At 37.4% G+C, this 16,450-nt stretch overlaps 1 protein-coding gene across 1 annotated transcript; it reads right to left on the bottom strand.

Moving 5' to 3' along the window:
* Window positions 1–1,656: 1,656 nt before the first annotated feature.
* On the bottom strand, window positions 1,657–3,141 carry LOC145058730 (heavy metal-associated isoprenylated plant protein 3-like). Its single transcript, XM_079006631.1, has 4 exons — window positions 2,987–3,141; window positions 2,729–2,879; window positions 2,289–2,576; window positions 1,657–2,197 (listed from the first exon to the last, which is right to left on the bottom strand). The coding sequence occupies exons 1-4, from the start codon at window positions 2,993–2,995 to the stop codon at window positions 1,836–1,838; spliced, it is 810 nt and encodes a 269-aa protein (XP_078862757.1). The 5' UTR covers window positions 2,996–3,141; the 3' UTR covers window positions 1,657–1,835.
* Between the last annotated feature and the right edge of the window lie 13,309 nt (window positions 3,142–16,450).

The following is a 16,450-nucleotide window of genomic DNA, read 5'->3' on the forward strand; positions in this document are numbered from 1 at the left end:
GTAGGTTGATAGTGGAGCTGACATGACAATGAGGTGTCATCACTTTTTCCATAGGTTGGGTGTGATCATACCCCTTAGCCTAACAAGCTTATTGATTGTCGAAGAAATCTCAAAAAAGCAGAAAAACTATTAATTACAAATCGATTTTTAAATATTTTATATTTTTTTTTTGAACCAACAAATGAAATATATATATATATATATATATATATATATATATATATATATATATATATATATATATATATAAGAGGGACTCCCCAACAAGATGCTAGGAAAAACATACAATGAAAATTGAAACGGATGTAATGAAAACAAGATGAACTACAACCCAATGAAAGGGTTTAAACACCATTCAGACCATCTAATTGTTTCCGTTTTGCCCCTGTATTTCTCCCAAGTGTATATTGTAGAAATAATAAGATCTGCCACTTTAGATGGATGCATCCTTTTGTTGTTAAACACTCGTTCATTCCGTGATTTCCAAATGTTCCAAACAACTGCATAACAGATGCCTAGCAACCTCCTTTTTTTCGGACAATTACCCCAATTTGAAGCAAAATCAAGAACACCATGAATTGAGGAAAAGTTTGCATGTTGGACATTATACCATTTTAAAATCCAGTTCCATATCGTTTAAGCATGCGAGCATTGAATCAGTACATGGTCCGGTGATTCCTCCTCATCACTGCATTGACAACAGGTTGTAGAATTCACATTGACCCCTCTTGTCGCTAGGGCTTCTGTAGTTTGAATCCGACCCTGTTTTGCACGCCAGATAAAAGTATTTACTTTAATCGGGACCTCTTTCACCCATTCAAATCTTCCAATATTAACTGGAATGCAATTATCCAATTTTTTCCTCAAAACATTGACCTGATAGTCTCCTATGGTTGTAAGAGGACATCTCCAATCCACTCCCTCATCTCATTGATTGATTTTTAAGCACCTTCCCAAGAGTAATTCTGCATTTATCCAAATCCTTTTGTGAGCATGCGATATTATTCCAAACCCCAGTCAGAGTTTTTAAAGAAAAGATGTGGTCCGGTTTGCCCGTCAGTTTATGCATACTTGAAATTGCTTTTGCCTAAATCGACTCAGGTTCCGATCTGAACCTCCACCACAATTTAATGATCAAAGTTGAAAGCCTTTATCGATCCAAATCCTAAGCCCCCTGCTGTCTTGTTAATTAGCAATGATTTTATTCCAAGATACCCAATAAATCTTGGACTGACCTTCTGAACCACCCCACAAGAACCGATGCCTCAACTTTTCTAATTTGTCAATGATACCTATAGGTGCAAAAAAAAAAGACATGAAGTATGTAGGAAGGTTCCTGAGGACTGACTTTATGAGTGTTAATCTCCCGCCAAAAGATAAAGTCTTTAATTTCCAATGGGTAAGTTTATTTTGAAATCTTTCAATCACCGGTTGCCAATGTTTCTTAAGACGCATGTTGGCACCCACTGGTACCCCGAGATAGTTAAATGGAAAAATTATTGGTTCGCATCCAAAAGGTGATGCCTAACGAGCAACTTCATCCGAATTTGCTCCCACTCCAAAGACTCTAGATTTATAGAAATTGACTTTTAGACCCGAAGATGCATGAAAACATCTTAAAATTCTTGTGAGATTCTTGATATTGTGCTCGGTCCATTCTCCAACGAATAAATTTATTAAATATTTTATATAAATTTATTAATCATTAAAATTTATAAAAGAAACTAAATATATAATTACAAAACTTAATTACCCTCGAAATACATTATCCCTTTCTTTCTTGTTTCCAATACTAGTTCAAGCTCCAACAACTTCTTCTAGACTTTTACATTCTATCACATAACAACACACGCATTAGGGTTTTCGTCATTAAACATCTGAGTGGCATGCATGTAATTGAACACATACTCCGGCCCATTTACATACTGAGGGTACGTGTATTGACCTTGACCAAAAAAGTGCTCCATCTTATGCACATCCACACCCCGTCCCCCACCACCATTTTCCTTCCGCTCTCCGTCACCACCGCCACCCTTTTCCTTCTTCTCACCGCCACCACCGCCGTCCTTCTTCGCCGTAACAATATCAACTTTCTTCTTCAGTTTACCCTTGAGCTCCTCCGTTAACGCATCCACGTCTATTCCTCCTTTCACCATCACCAAATCGTTGCTCTTGTCGATTGACATATCTATAAACCCTGTCAAAGTTTTCCCCGTTAGTTAACACCGTTTGTAATCACATTATGCTTATTGCTTATTGACTTTTGAAATACAAAATTACGTTATTACCCTCGGTTTTGCTGACAATCTTCTGAATCTTGTCGATGCATCCCTGGCAATGTAATGGTACCTTCAACGCCGTCGTTGTCACCGGAAACTGTTTTCGTTGTTTCTTCTGTTCTCCGCCACCGCCACCGGAAAGCTGGTTGCTTTTTTCACCTTCATTTACCGGAGATACCAAGTCCACCTTCTTCTTTATCATCCCCTCAACCTTCTGCCGGAGCTCCACCGGATCTACTTTACCGATCACCGTGATTTTCTTCAGCTCGATGTTTCCTGTCTTGGCTGACTCCACACCTATAGATACAAAACATAAAAACGAATCCAAACCCACAAATCAAAATCTGTAATTGTTACAGAAGCCATATTTAGTAAGAAACAAACATAGATGATACAACAGCCATTGAAATTCGAAATGAAACCGAGTTGTCAGCTTATAAATGGATTACCATCGAGAGAACGAACAGCTTTAACGATTTTATCGGCGCAACCTTTGCAATGCAAGTCGATCTTGAGAACCACTGTTACACAACCACCGTCGTCTTTGTTTTTCCGGCCACCGTTGACCTGCTTCTCATTGTCATTTCTCTGGTTCTTCTTCTGCAAAAGTGCAAAACCCACTTAGAAAATCAAAACCCGACTGAGGTAAAGTCAAAAGTTGTAATCAATGGAGTTGAGAGCAGCAGATAAGTAGATAACTAAACTACCTTCGCCATTGATAGAACTGTAAGTAACTCTTTTCTAAGGGAAGTGATTTATAATGGTGATGGGTAGATGATAGTGATTGTAGTGTGAAATTATTTATGGTAATTTGTTAAAATGTGTGGAGATGAGGACACAATTTGAAGAAGAAAAGGAAGAATTGAAGAAGGACTTTGGTGGTTACCGAGAAATTTCTTGAAAAGGAAGTGGAACATGACTCCAAACCAGTTGGTTTCCATGGAAGTTGCTCTCCAAATGTCACTATCTTTTTTCATAAAGAAAAAAGTTTGCAACTTTTTCTTTTAAGCATTAAACTTTGATAGTTTTTTCCAATGTAAAAAGAGTAAAACTTTATTTCCCTTCCATGGAAAATGTCATGTCATGGAGTAAATTTCATTTTCTAGAGTCTTGGTGAAACTTGTGGAAAATAAAATGTATAGTGGAAATATTCTTTAAGGGCCCCAATACATATGAAATTATGAAACATACATATTTTCTTTTGTCACAAGGTAATTAATTAATTAGTTATGATCTTTTCACACTAGCACCGACAATATTTTAAAATGAGTCTTCACTCTTCAACGTAAGTGTAGTAGGCCCGTGAACCTAGAAGAGACCAATTAAGGCCGATCTAGGAAAGTAATTAGCAATTGATCAAAAGTTGTTACTCAAAGGTAAGGTAAAGTATTGGAACGATAGGTAACACTTTGATTATTTCATTCAATTAAATTAAAATGTGTCAACATCATATCAAACAACTAAATCTTATACTATATGTTAACAATGCTTAACTCCTTAAACTCAAGGGAGTGAGTTCATCAAAGGCTTGGAAAGGTTGGGATGGGAAGGGGTGGAGGTGAAAAAGGATGAGATGGAGTTGCCGTTTCTTCTTGGCAGCTTGTTGTCGTTCCTCTCTCCTCAACAAAGGCTTGGTAAATGTGTTTGGTTTAGGTTGAGCTCAACACAATTGGCAGAGCTCGAAAATCACTCCCTTAAGTCTTAAATTATCACCCGACTTTCCCCAATAAAAACGTTTCATGTGGCAAGACAAACCTAAACCCACCTCTACAAGCCACCAAGACATCAATGATTTTTTTTTTTACTAAAGATGGTTTTTCCACTTAAAAAATTGATTCAAACATATATAAAATATGTGTTTTACATACATGTACTTTATGTGGCAATTTCCTTTGTTTCATATAGGTGGGGCCAAAGAAGTTTAAAGGGGTTTATAAGAAATCCCTTGACCTTAGTCTTCAAAGGCTTTGATGGGTTAAAGGTGGGCCAAACCCACATGCTTGCCAAGCTGGGCCGTACACATGAGGTTCATGAAAGGATGCGATTTAGATGAATATTTCCAATTGGGGTTCTGACCCTAAAAAATGTGTTAACTTCGTGGATAAGCACTTGACAAAACCGTATGACACGTGTTGTGATATAGTTGTCGTCGTCAGAGTCCCACGTTCACGACTATAAATACAACTCTATAAATACAACTCTCTTAGAGGCGTATTCCAGTATTCCACAAACCAAAATTGAGTCGTCTTATTCTCTTTTCTATCTCTGTGAATTCGGCAATAAGTTATTCTAGATTCTGTTTTTCAGAGTATTCACTTTGTTATTTATCGTTTCCTCCATAACTGTTAGAAAGAATTATAATCCATATTAAATCATGAGTTTTACGTTGTTTAAGACCTTGATGATGTAAAAACTATTAAGGACATAAGTTCTTTCGTGCAGTTATCCGTAAAGAATATGCAATCTTAATGTTGGTTTAATTTTTTGCTTCGTCTGCTAATTCGCCTGATAATAGGATAGTCTTCTTCTGCCTATATATGATTGTGAATGATTAATATGATATTTAGATGAAGCTTGATAATCTAATATTTATTGTTTGCAACAAATCGATATATTATTTTTTGACTTGTTTGCTTTTGGTATTACTAATGATTTAACATTAGTTCACAATAGCAATCGTCAAGTGTTTGTTTATCAAGTATGAAATAAAACATAAAATTTAAAAATAATATAATTGTTAAGTTGTAGAGTCTGAAGACTGTGACCGTATGAAAACATAAATCATATTACATAACGAGTAAAAATATATGTACTTCGATCGTGGACCCAACACCATTACACTAATCGTGTGAACCAGGTGATTTATTAGTTCTTCATTGTTCCTAACATATTATATTGTGTGTCGTCATTCATATACATAACATAACACAATTGGAATGCTTTATCCTTAAACGATTACTATTGCACCATCTTGATGGCTCTAAGGTGTGAATGTGTATTTGACATGAACTATTAAAAAAACAATAAAATAAATTACAAATCCTAAGACCAAAATAAACCTAACATATTGATTAAACACAAGAACATGTTGTTGAAATTATGAAAGATAATGCAAGTTGCTCTAAGGCCCCAACGTGTATTTCACATGAACAATTAAAATGAAAAAACAAACAAACAAACAAACAAACAAACAAAACAAATTATAATTCCTAAAGCCAAAATCGACCTAAGATATTGATTAAACACAAGAACATGTTGTTGGAAATTATAAAGGATAATGCAAGTTGGTAATTTTCTTTTATTCCATATTGGTGGATGAAGAAATTTTATATCTTTATAAGGTCATTCTCTTGATAAACCACTAAAAGACTTTAGTAGAGACAAGAGAATAGATGGGCCAAGCCACACGAACGCGTTTAGCCTGGCCGTAAACGTAAATGCATGAAATGGCAGTCACAGTCAAAAAATAATATTAAGAATTAGGAATTGAGGAGATTTTATTTTTGACGAGTTCGGGCGAGTCGGTTGGACCCACTCGGTCAACGTTGACTAGGCATTGACTTCCATCGTGATAAGGTCGTCATCATCACACATCCATATTTTTTGCAGCTTTCTAGAGTTTCTACAACCATAAATACAATTCCCCTAGATCCGTATTCCACACACCAAAAATCGTCCTGTCCTCTTTCTCAGCCTCTGGGATTTCTGCAAACTGCAAAATCTAGTTTCGTCTTTTTTTTGGAGTAATCACTTTGTGTTCATCGCTTCTTCCATGGTTGTTGGAACAGAGGATGTTCTACATAAACTCTTTGATTTTACGTCGAAGCTTACAATCTTAGAGAGACGTAAAAACCTTTAAACACATGAGATTCTCTGTGAAGTTTTACACGAGTTGACGCAGCAGTCAGCAACTACACGGTTGGCTTTACGTTATCATTTCGTTTGACAACGGAACGGTCTTCCTTCTATCTTTTTTATAATCAGATCTGATCACGAATGATTGATATGATTTTTGGACAAAACGTGATAACTATAATATTAATTTGATTTATTATCGGCAACTATTCCACATATAGTTTTAAATATTATTTGTCAGTTTGATTGTTTGTATTTCTGATCTGAAATACAAGGGTCTTAGAATTTACACATCGCAAATGTTAATTAGATTAAGAGGTTAGGAATTTCATAAATGCAAAAAGGGACCGAGTTGGTTCCTTATACAACTATCCATTCATGAACGAGGTACTTGACAACATCCAAGTGTCATGTGCTAGCGTTTTGGATCTCAATAACAAACAAAAGAAACACTTGTCTTGAGATACAATCATATCATATGTTGTACTAAGGGCCATACAACCATATGAGATGATTCACGTTCCTTTCAATCCTACATTTTGTAAAACTCATCCATTTTACACTTTGTACCCGCTGTGATTGTGTGACCAATAGATTCGGTTGACATCACAAATGATGTCGGTGTCTACTAATTAAACAAAGTTAACCATGCCTTCTATTCCAAGAATCTAATTGAAAGAGTGAAAATCATTAAACAAAAAGTTCCATTACAAATCTTAGTGCCTTTTCCACAATAACATGAACCGATCACAACATATGAACAATGATTTTTACCAATTAGAAAACAGCTGAATAAGGATTTCTTTTCTAATTTCTACAGCTTTGTTCCAACCATTACTTATGTATATCATATTTTCTTAATTATAAATATTAACTGCTGGGTAAAGGTTTTGTTAGTGCTGAGAAAATGTGGCTCCAGTGATTGGGCTCATAACTATTTGAGTCCGATTTCTTTAGCCCACTAACTCAATGAGGTAGGCTATGGCTTTAACCCGATTTCTTAGCCCTTCATATACAACATTTTTGATATAGAAAAATGGTTAATTTAAATTGCATTAGTATAGAAAATAATTAACTACAGAAAAAAAAATATTATACATGTTTAAAATCTGTAAAGAATGAGGATTTTCAGAATTATTTATAGAAAAATAAATTAATATTATACATATTTTAGTTATATTAATATATTACACATTTATAAAAGTAGGTAATAAAAATAAAAATGTTTGTTGGTCAACAAAATTTGACAGCATTTGTCTTGAAATTTATTTACCTATCTTTAATAAAATACTCCTTTTTTTTCTTATGCCTCTTCCACATTATTTTCAGCCAAAAATATTATTACCTTTATACCCTTCAACCTTTTAATTAATATTTCGGAAATCATTAATATGTATAAATTAGTAGGTATAAGACTCATATATTACATGGGTTCGTTTAAAAAATAAATAAATATGAAAATTCTAAACATTTGAAAAGGTTTAAATTTATAAGAAAAAATAGAAAAATATTGAATTATTAAAATTAAAGTGTTTTTTCTTTTTTAAATTTAAACAAATAATTTAGATGAATAAACAAAGGAAATTAATGAAATTTAATTTAGAAATGTTGAAGTTAGAAAGAAAGTCAATTATTGAAAATTGATATGCATTTATTATTACATTTATTGCAATTATTACATTTAAATATTATACGAAATTTAATAAAATGAAAAAAAAGCACAAAAAGTCATGTGGAAAAATAATTTAATTGAAAATAATCACAAAATGACATGTGGCCAAATCGATGCGAGTGTGACATATGACAAAAAGATTTTCATTAATTAGATAGATTTCTGACATTATATGGTTTTATTTCATGAGGTGCTTTGCTTTTCGATTTTGAGTCTCCATTATTTTAGACGGTATCAAGAATTCAACAAACTTTTCTTCATTTCGAGAATCAGCAATTAATCATCGAGATTTTTAGAAGTTCGAATTGTTGATTAGCAAGATGGAAAACAATTTCATGGCAATCCACTCATTCCACCTCCACATTTTTACAAGATATAACCGACTTCATTCCAAAAAGGTATCTCTATACTTTTCTCTTGACAAGAGTTTAGGGTTTTGGATGGTATTCACCGGTGTCATCAATTTCATCTTCAGTTACCGGCAACATAACTCTCATTGATCAACTAAACCTTTTCATCTTAGTGGAGATTTGGCTTCATCTTCCTTGAGATCCACTTAATGGTCGGGTCCGGTCAGCATATACTTAATCAGGTCCGTTCAAGCAATTACCAACACTGTTGTGGAAAGGAAGTAGTGTTGGAGCTTGGTTGCTGCAAAGTAGAGTGATAAGCACATCTTCTCGATCGGCGAATAATTCTTCTTAGGGAAGACCCTGCTGAGATAATACACGGCCTGCTCCTGTCCCGAATCAGATCAAATTGGGGCATAGGGGATGATTGTAAATAGGCCATCAACATAATCAATTCTCGTAAACCAAGAACCATCAAGCAATTTCATGCGTACGAGATTCCCAGTTTAGCTGGTTTGAGGGTATTTATTTGAAGTTGGGGCAGATATGAATCTAGATCTTCGACTCCATTTCGATTTTTATTTGTATGAATCGTGATTTTTATTTGTGTTTTTTATTGATTTAGAAACTATGTAAGTGTGTGTGTGTGTGTATATATATATATATATATATATATGTGCATTTTCAAGGTCTAAGTGACAATAATAATAATTGAGAGTGAGCTTATTAGACTCAGATTGAACTGTGGGAAAAAAACTATAACCGTCGATAGCCTCTATTCACCAAAAAGTAAAAACCCTAAATCTAAACCCACATGATTGCCTCCTTTTTTCTTGAATCTTAAACGCATTATTTCTCTCACACACACACTAATGAGTTTGGTGTTGATTTTCTAAATCCATACCCACATTTTTTTAGTATATAAAGGGTTTTTTATGTTTATCTATTAAAAAACTTACTAAGGGATGAGTTTGCTTACTGGCTGTTGAATATTTGTGTAACGTCCCAAAATATGACCCAAAATTTACTTTTTCAATTTAATAAAATTGTATTCTAAAAACATTAGAAATACAATCCAAATCAAATAAGTGTATCAAATACCATTTCCATCAGAGTAAATAATCAAAAGCGTAACTATGTGGTGTGTACGATGCAGTTATCCCGAGCTCTTCCCCTTGGAACCAGAAGTACCCGAAACATAAGCTAAAAATCGTGAGCAAAAAAGCTTAGTGAGTTCCCCAAACTACCTCATACCATACATAATAAATCACATATTGGGCCCTCGCTCTACACCGGGCCCGGCTCGACATCGAGCCTCGCTCGGTATACATATATGTTATTCTTAGTCCCCGCCTGACATCGGGCCCTACCCACTACATGCATACAATGTATATCAGATAACCATGCTAACACATACAATGATTATAAACGAATAACATATGTTTCAGTCATCGGGCCTCACCCGACATCGAGCCGCGCCCGGTATACATAGCAGCACATAACACATGCAATGGTCACGCATACCCATAGCAACACTTCAACACGTCTTTTCACCCACAGACTGATGGTAAGAGTGAGCGGACTATCCAGACTTTGGAAGATATGTTGCGGGCATGTGTTATGGATTTTGGCGGTAGTTGGGATACATATCTTCTTTTGGCAGAATTTTCATATAACAACAGTTATCACGTCAGCATTAAGTGACCTCCTTTTGAGATGCTCAAAATGAGGAAGTGTAGGACCCCAATATGTTGGGGATAGGTCGGTCAGCGGGTCATGGGGAGCTCAAGACGACCAAATTAATTCAGCAGATTCTCGAAAGACTTCAGATATCACTGAGTCGACAAAAGAGCTACGCAGAGATGCCGGTCAGACTTGGAATTTCAGGTTGGGGATATGGTATTGCCGAAGGTGTCACCTTGGAAAGGTGTCATCCAATTCAGGAAGCGGGGTAAGATGGGCCCCATGTATATTGTTCCTTTCAGGGTTTTAGCCCAGGTGGGCAGGATGACGTATCGTTTGGATCTTCCAGAGGATCTCAATCAGATTCATAGCACTTTTCATGTCTCTCGGTTATGGAAGTGCTTAGTTTATGATTCCGTAGTGGTACCGTTGGAGGACATTCAAGTGGATGATCACCTTAATTACGTAGAGAGACCAATGACGATCCTTGACAGGAGGATGAAGACTCTACAAAACAAGGTGGTGGATATGGTGAAGGTGCAGTGGCAGCTCCGAAAGGGTTCGAATGGACGTAGGAGCCTGAGGACGAGATGAGAGAGCATTACCCGAAGTTATTTGTGGCAGCAGACTTCAAGGATGAAGTCAAAATCAAGTGGGGAAGAATTGTAACACTCGATTCTAGGTACTTTTCATTTTGACCCTTAGTGTGTAAATATATTGCAAATTTGGTCCCAAGGGGTGTAAAGTGAAACTGATGTTATAAAACGCATTGTTGTGTATGATTTGATGAGTAAATAGTAAATACATATAAGTCGAAGTTTATCTGTTCCTTTTATCCTACAAGGGTAAAAGCGATATCTTGGGCCCCTCGATGATTTGGTTTGACTTATGTGTCGGGCCCTGTCAGGACTGAGTTGATGTGTTTAATTAAGTTCTATGTCAGACAAATCAGAGATCGAGAAACAAACTGTTGGACAATAAGTATGAATATGTTCCATGTGATTGCCTACACGATATCTTGAGAATGGAGGACTATATGATCCCTTATATAAAGGACGTGTCAGAGTTCGACAACGGCTTTTGAGAGCTACGATTTCTAATCGGATTTTGAAGTCGTACTTGCATCTATAGTTATTAGAATTATCCAAGTGGGAGACTGTTGGATTAGGTGTCTAAGCCCATAACTATATTTGGTATGTACCTGACCCGGTTGTAGCATGGTCATTTTGGGTTGCCTTCACCAAAGCAACTTGATTGGATGAATACTAGAGACAGAGGTTATTATGGTTTATTAATATATTATATGAATAATATATTAAGGGATAAATCATATTTGTTTAATTAATATTGGTCAAGAATTAATTAGGAATTAATTTTGTGATTAAAAGATGTTAATTAAAACCTAGGGGACTGATATTGCAGTTATTGGATAGTTGCAAAGTAGTGTAAGGAAACCCTAGAGATAAGGTGGACGAATTCTTAGGGATAAGGCCTTGAGAATTTGTCCAAGGTAGGGATTCCAGAAGATTCTTATGGGTTGCTTAGAGCCTAAGCAACCGGATAAGTGTTTGACTGAAACCCTAACTCCTCACCTGTATAAAGGGACCATTGGCCACCAAAATCAGGTAAACCATAACCTTAAGAGCTTTAGGAGCCGATTTTTGCATTCCCCTCTCTCTCTTGCCTTCTCCAATTGCTTTGGTGTTTGTGATCTATTAGAGGCACATCATTTGAGGTGCTACGGTTATCAAAGGCTCAAGTTCTTCAAGAAACAATCAAGGTACCTCTCTAACTAGTTTATTATATAGGATTTCGATTTTATGATATGCTAGACTAAGGTTTATGCAAGTCTTGGACAATTATGCATGTACAATTAGAAAAACATAGATCCAGACATTAGGGTTGCATGAACACCATAGGAATGTTGTTTTGCTTAAAACCTATCAATTTGTTGCAACGAACTTCGAGGACGAAGTCTGATTCAAGTGGGGGAGAGTTATAACACCGATATCTTCAGGTATATTCCTTTTTATTATTCTTGTTATTTTTGGGAAGTTTAGTCCTACACATGACGTAGGATACTCTCCTACGCTGAGCTTATGAGGGAATCTGGATACGAGGACTTAATGTCCTATGCGGGGCATACCTAAGGCTACACATGGCGTAGGAACATTGGATCTAAAACCCTAATTTTGGGGGTTATGGACCTATTTAAAGGCCTCAACTCCTTGAGGCCTTATCCATAATCAGCCTTCACTCTCTCCTTCACTCCCCTCGAAACCCTAACCTCTTTGTTTGAGTTTGGAGCCTTAAATGAGGTTTTGTGTGCTTTTGCGAAAAAGGAGTCCATCAGAGAGGCATTGGTGAACTTCAAGCTTGTAGATCCAGACTTTGCTCTTCTTCAACATTCTCCAGGAGGTATAAAGCTTGAACCTTGATGATTCCTTTGATATATCTAGATAGTTATGTGTTTTTATGTTCTTTTGTCCCTTAACCTTAGTCCTAAGGAGTGTGAGATACTCCAAAACCTCATGTGTATCATTTTTGGTCATTTTTTAGCTTGTTGAGTCATAATAATGGGAACTTGGTCCTCTTATCCATCCATGCATGAACTTTTAAGCATTAGAGTGTGTTTTGGACTTAGGGTTTGATATTATACTCTTTTAAGTCATGCAAAGGCATAAAGTCTGAGACTTTATCACTTAGGAAGTTTTTGAGGTTAATATTTGAGAATTAGATGGTTGGTCTTTATGCATTAAGAGTTTAATGAAAAGTTGGCAAAAAGTGTTATTACGCAGGGCGTAATCTAGGATATGCATGACGTAGCCTGAATTGTCCCCGATTGTCATCAAAGGCTCTATGTAGGGCGTAGGGCATGGGGTAAGTGGGCCGTAGTGCCATAAAATGGATTTTGGACAAAGTTAGATTAAGGGTCAGGTAGATCGGACCCTAGTCTTAGAAGGGTAAAATGGTTTTTTATCCTAGATAGGAGATAATGATTATAGGGTAAGACCATTGAGTACGAATTATTTCCTTAATCTCTAATTAGGGTCTTATTGTGTATGTTTAGTGTAAGGAGTTCCAGTTTTGGCAGCCCAAGTGTGAGATTTGTTTATCTATAAATTAAGTTGAGTCTCTTCAACATACTTGTGGGTCGAAGGCACCAATGTCGGCCCACTGGATTGTGTTATGTAGGATGCTAGCTATATTTATGACACTTGCGTGTATTTTTTGGGCGGGGCCATTTATGTATGTCGGGTGGGGCCATTATGTATCATACGCGGGGCCCGATTGTATGTTGGACAGAGTGCATTATCATGGGCGGGGCTCAACAAGTGGACAGGGCCCGAGATTTATGTATGGTTATATGGTATTTTGGGGAACTCAGTAAGCTTTGTGCTTACAATTTTATGGTTTAATGTTTCTAGGTACTTCTAGTTCAAAAATGAATGACCCCATGTGATCGCACCATATCCCCTTGATTTTATTTCGCATCGATATTTGATTCAAATTGATAGTATTTTGGATGTTTGAAAAATAAAAAATTTACCACTGTTTTTGGGATGTTACAAATTTGGAGGCAATATTTCATCTCTTTATGAACTTCCATCTCAAGCCCACCATCTGGCTTATGATTCAAATATAGTCACGCCTCAACGGAGCTCGATGAAGAACTTCCACTGTAGAGGCAAGCTAGGGTTTACAATACTTTTGATAAGAAAATTATGAAAGTGTTACTACCTAAGGATGCATGCATGCACCTTAAATACTAAAACCCTAGAGTAAAATAATGCATGGTTGGACAGGCCCAAACCGGCTACAAAACTGGGCTAAGGACCGAACCCATGACGCAAAACCATAAGCCCAACAATCTCCTCCTTTGCGTCAATTGGGGCGAGACCTTCACTTCGGTTGATTAGCTGAAGTTCACTTCACCAATTTGAATAAACAAGGAATTACAGCAAGAAGAACATGGCGAAAGTGGATATACCATCTTATCATATCAGAGGAGTACTTCTTGTCGCTTTCACTGTTCTGTTTGCATCTGTAAATAATCCCCAGAACATACTCCAAGCACGAAGTAGTGAAGAGATGTTTATCCGTTAAGGAGAACAGACACTTCTTACCATCCTGTTTGGTGAACATCACAGAATTTAAGACCAGATCAATCTTTCCCATCTTCATCTTGTTGACGTCACTAGCAGAACCAACTGGCAGAATGGTGGGTTTCTTTCTGAGAACCGAAGAGACCTCTTGATCCATCTTAGCTACCTCCAGAACGTAGCAGACTAACAATCTTTTAAGATGATCAATAATTGGCTCATACTCAACAGGTTGAAGAGTAGAATGTTGTGCAGGACAATCCAATCATGAGGATTAAGATTGGGCAGATCAGCAAGAGAGAAAGTATGCTCAGACAAAGTCGAACCTCTTGTGACTTTGAACTTGACGTTGATAAATTTTCCTGCAGCTTGAGGCTTAAGGACCCGAACTGTGATGATTTTCTGAGCGCTCCAAGTGACATATTGCGGTTGAGCAAACTCTAAGTAGTAATCTATGAGCTCACGATCAACCTTCGGGTCTGGATGTGGGACTTCTGCAACGGGAAGAAAGTAGTGAAACACAAATGCCATTCGGGTGATAGGCATGTCAAATTGTGAATCCTTTGTATTTTCACAATCCAAAGACACTACTGGCTCAAGCCAATGAGTGCTAGGAGAGTCAATGGCTTCTTTGCAGCTTCTCCAACGTCCAGAATGGAAAAAGGGTTTTCTTGCTTTCTAGGAGATCCTGAGCCTCCTTTAATCTCCTTTCTCTTTCTTCAGCTTCTTTCACTATTTTGGCGTTGAGATCGATTTCCCTTTCCCTTGCCTTTCGCTTCAAGGCATCAATGATTGTTTCCTCTTCCTCATCGTTGTCATCCGTTATTGGACCCTTGCCTTTACCCTTAGGACCCAAACCTAAAGCATGGTCAGTCTTCTGTTGTTCTGGCTGGGAAGTGAGAGGAGGTTGAGACTTAAGAGGAGGTTGAGACGAAAATGTGAGTCCTTCTCCCCCTTGTTTCGGAGGTACCATCGCCTCGGAAACACCTTCAATGCGACTCAACATCCCAAGGGCAGGACGGAATTTGTCAGCAAGATGACGTCTTACAAAAATAGTGAGAATAGGGCCATGAGCCTCCAAAATGCCTAAGAGAATAGCATGAATGTCAGAGACACAGCTCTTGACAACAGCCCTTTTAGAGCGAAGCTGATTGATCTCGTTGTTCACCTGAGAAAGTTGAAGACTTTTGGTCTTGAGTTGAGTGGTCTTGCGAGCAAGCTCATCCATCAGTGAGTTCTCCATGGAGAGGTCATCTTGAAGCTTGGTAAGACACTCGTTGAGAGAGGAAAGAAGAGTAGCATTGTCCTTTTAAATATCCTGGCGAAGATGGACAAAATATTGCTTCTCAGCAGCAAAGGCTTCTTCAAGCTTGGTTATTGAGTTGGTTACTTTAGAAGCATTTGAGGCAGCGGCTCCCTGTAAGGACTCAAGAAAAATGTTAGCGTCTTGAATTAGTTTATCGACTTTTTTGGTCGCTTCTATAAACACTTTGGTGGAAGTGTTAATGGCTTCTGTGGCATGAGAGATGGAAGCCTCATGTGCTATGACAAAAGAGTCAAGCATTTTCTGAATAGCCGATTCAGAATTGGGAGTGTGAGAGGAAGAAGAGGCCATGAGAGTGTCAAGTTTAGCATTCAGCTCCTTGAGATACTTTTTGGTAAGAGGAGCATCATCATCTTCATCACTTTGAACACAATAAGGGCTATAGTATAAGGAATCAAATTCCATGTTTTCGCCACCAAGGACAATGTTGGTTTCGGTTGAAGGTGTGGGGGATAATGGTTTGGTTGTTTCTGGGATTGAAGACCGAACCCTCGTATCAGATACGTTGGTTTGAGCTCCAGTGGTGGTGGTTTTGGTTGCGTCGAAGAAGATAGGAGTGGGAATGGGAATAGTAGATGTAGGTTGGGATGTAATGACTGGGAAGGTTGCTGGTAATGAAATGGGGATTGTAGCAGGTGGAAAAGAAGGAAATGGGGAGCGAACAGATACCTCAGGTGTTGGTGATCTAGGCGGAGTATCACCACGAGCCGAAGCCTCTTCGTCAGAGCTTTCGCTCTTTGATGTTATGGGAGTAGTAGTTTTGTTACCAGGAGGAACATACTCAGAATCCGAATCGCTAGAGGATTGAAGAATGAGTCTCCTGGCTGGATTTTTCAGCTTCTTCTGCTGTGGCTGTGAAGGAGCAGTTTTTTCGGACTTTCGCTTCTTGTGAGTTTGTCCCTTAGCTGGTTTAGGGACTCTCACTTCCTTTTGTGTTTCTTGTATTCTTGAATGACTTTTCTTGCCTCAGACACGCAGGCATACATAGCTGCTGGACTAGATCCAATGAAGGAATACATGGAAGGATCTGTGACGATGATCTTCATTGTGTGAAAGGTTGAGATAGATGAAAGAAGGGAGTCTGCCATGATGGGAACGTGAAGACGATCCATCGCCCACTTTGTGATAATGGACCAGTACCTACCACATGAAATCTCAGAATGTCGAGAAGAAGAATATAAACT

Source organism: Lactuca serriola, chromosome 6 (assembly GCF_051521515.1).
Source record: "Lactuca serriola cultivar US96UC23 chromosome 6, Lser_US96UC23_V15, whole genome shotgun sequence".
In the NCBI taxonomy this organism is placed as follows: Eukaryota; Viridiplantae; Streptophyta; class Magnoliopsida; order Asterales; family Asteraceae; genus Lactuca; species Lactuca serriola.

Excerpts from the sequence above, each read along its gene's own strand:
- LOC145058730 (XM_079006631.1), bottom strand. Across the intron at positions 2,577-2,728 it reads AGCTGTTCGTTCTCTCGATG|GTGTGGAGTCAGCCAAGACA; the intron begins GTAATCCATTTA and ends TTGTATCTATAG. Across the intron at positions 2,198-2,288 it reads GATTGTCAGCAAAACCGAGG|GGTTTATAGATATGTCAATC; the intron begins GTAATAACGTAA and ends AAACTTTGACAG.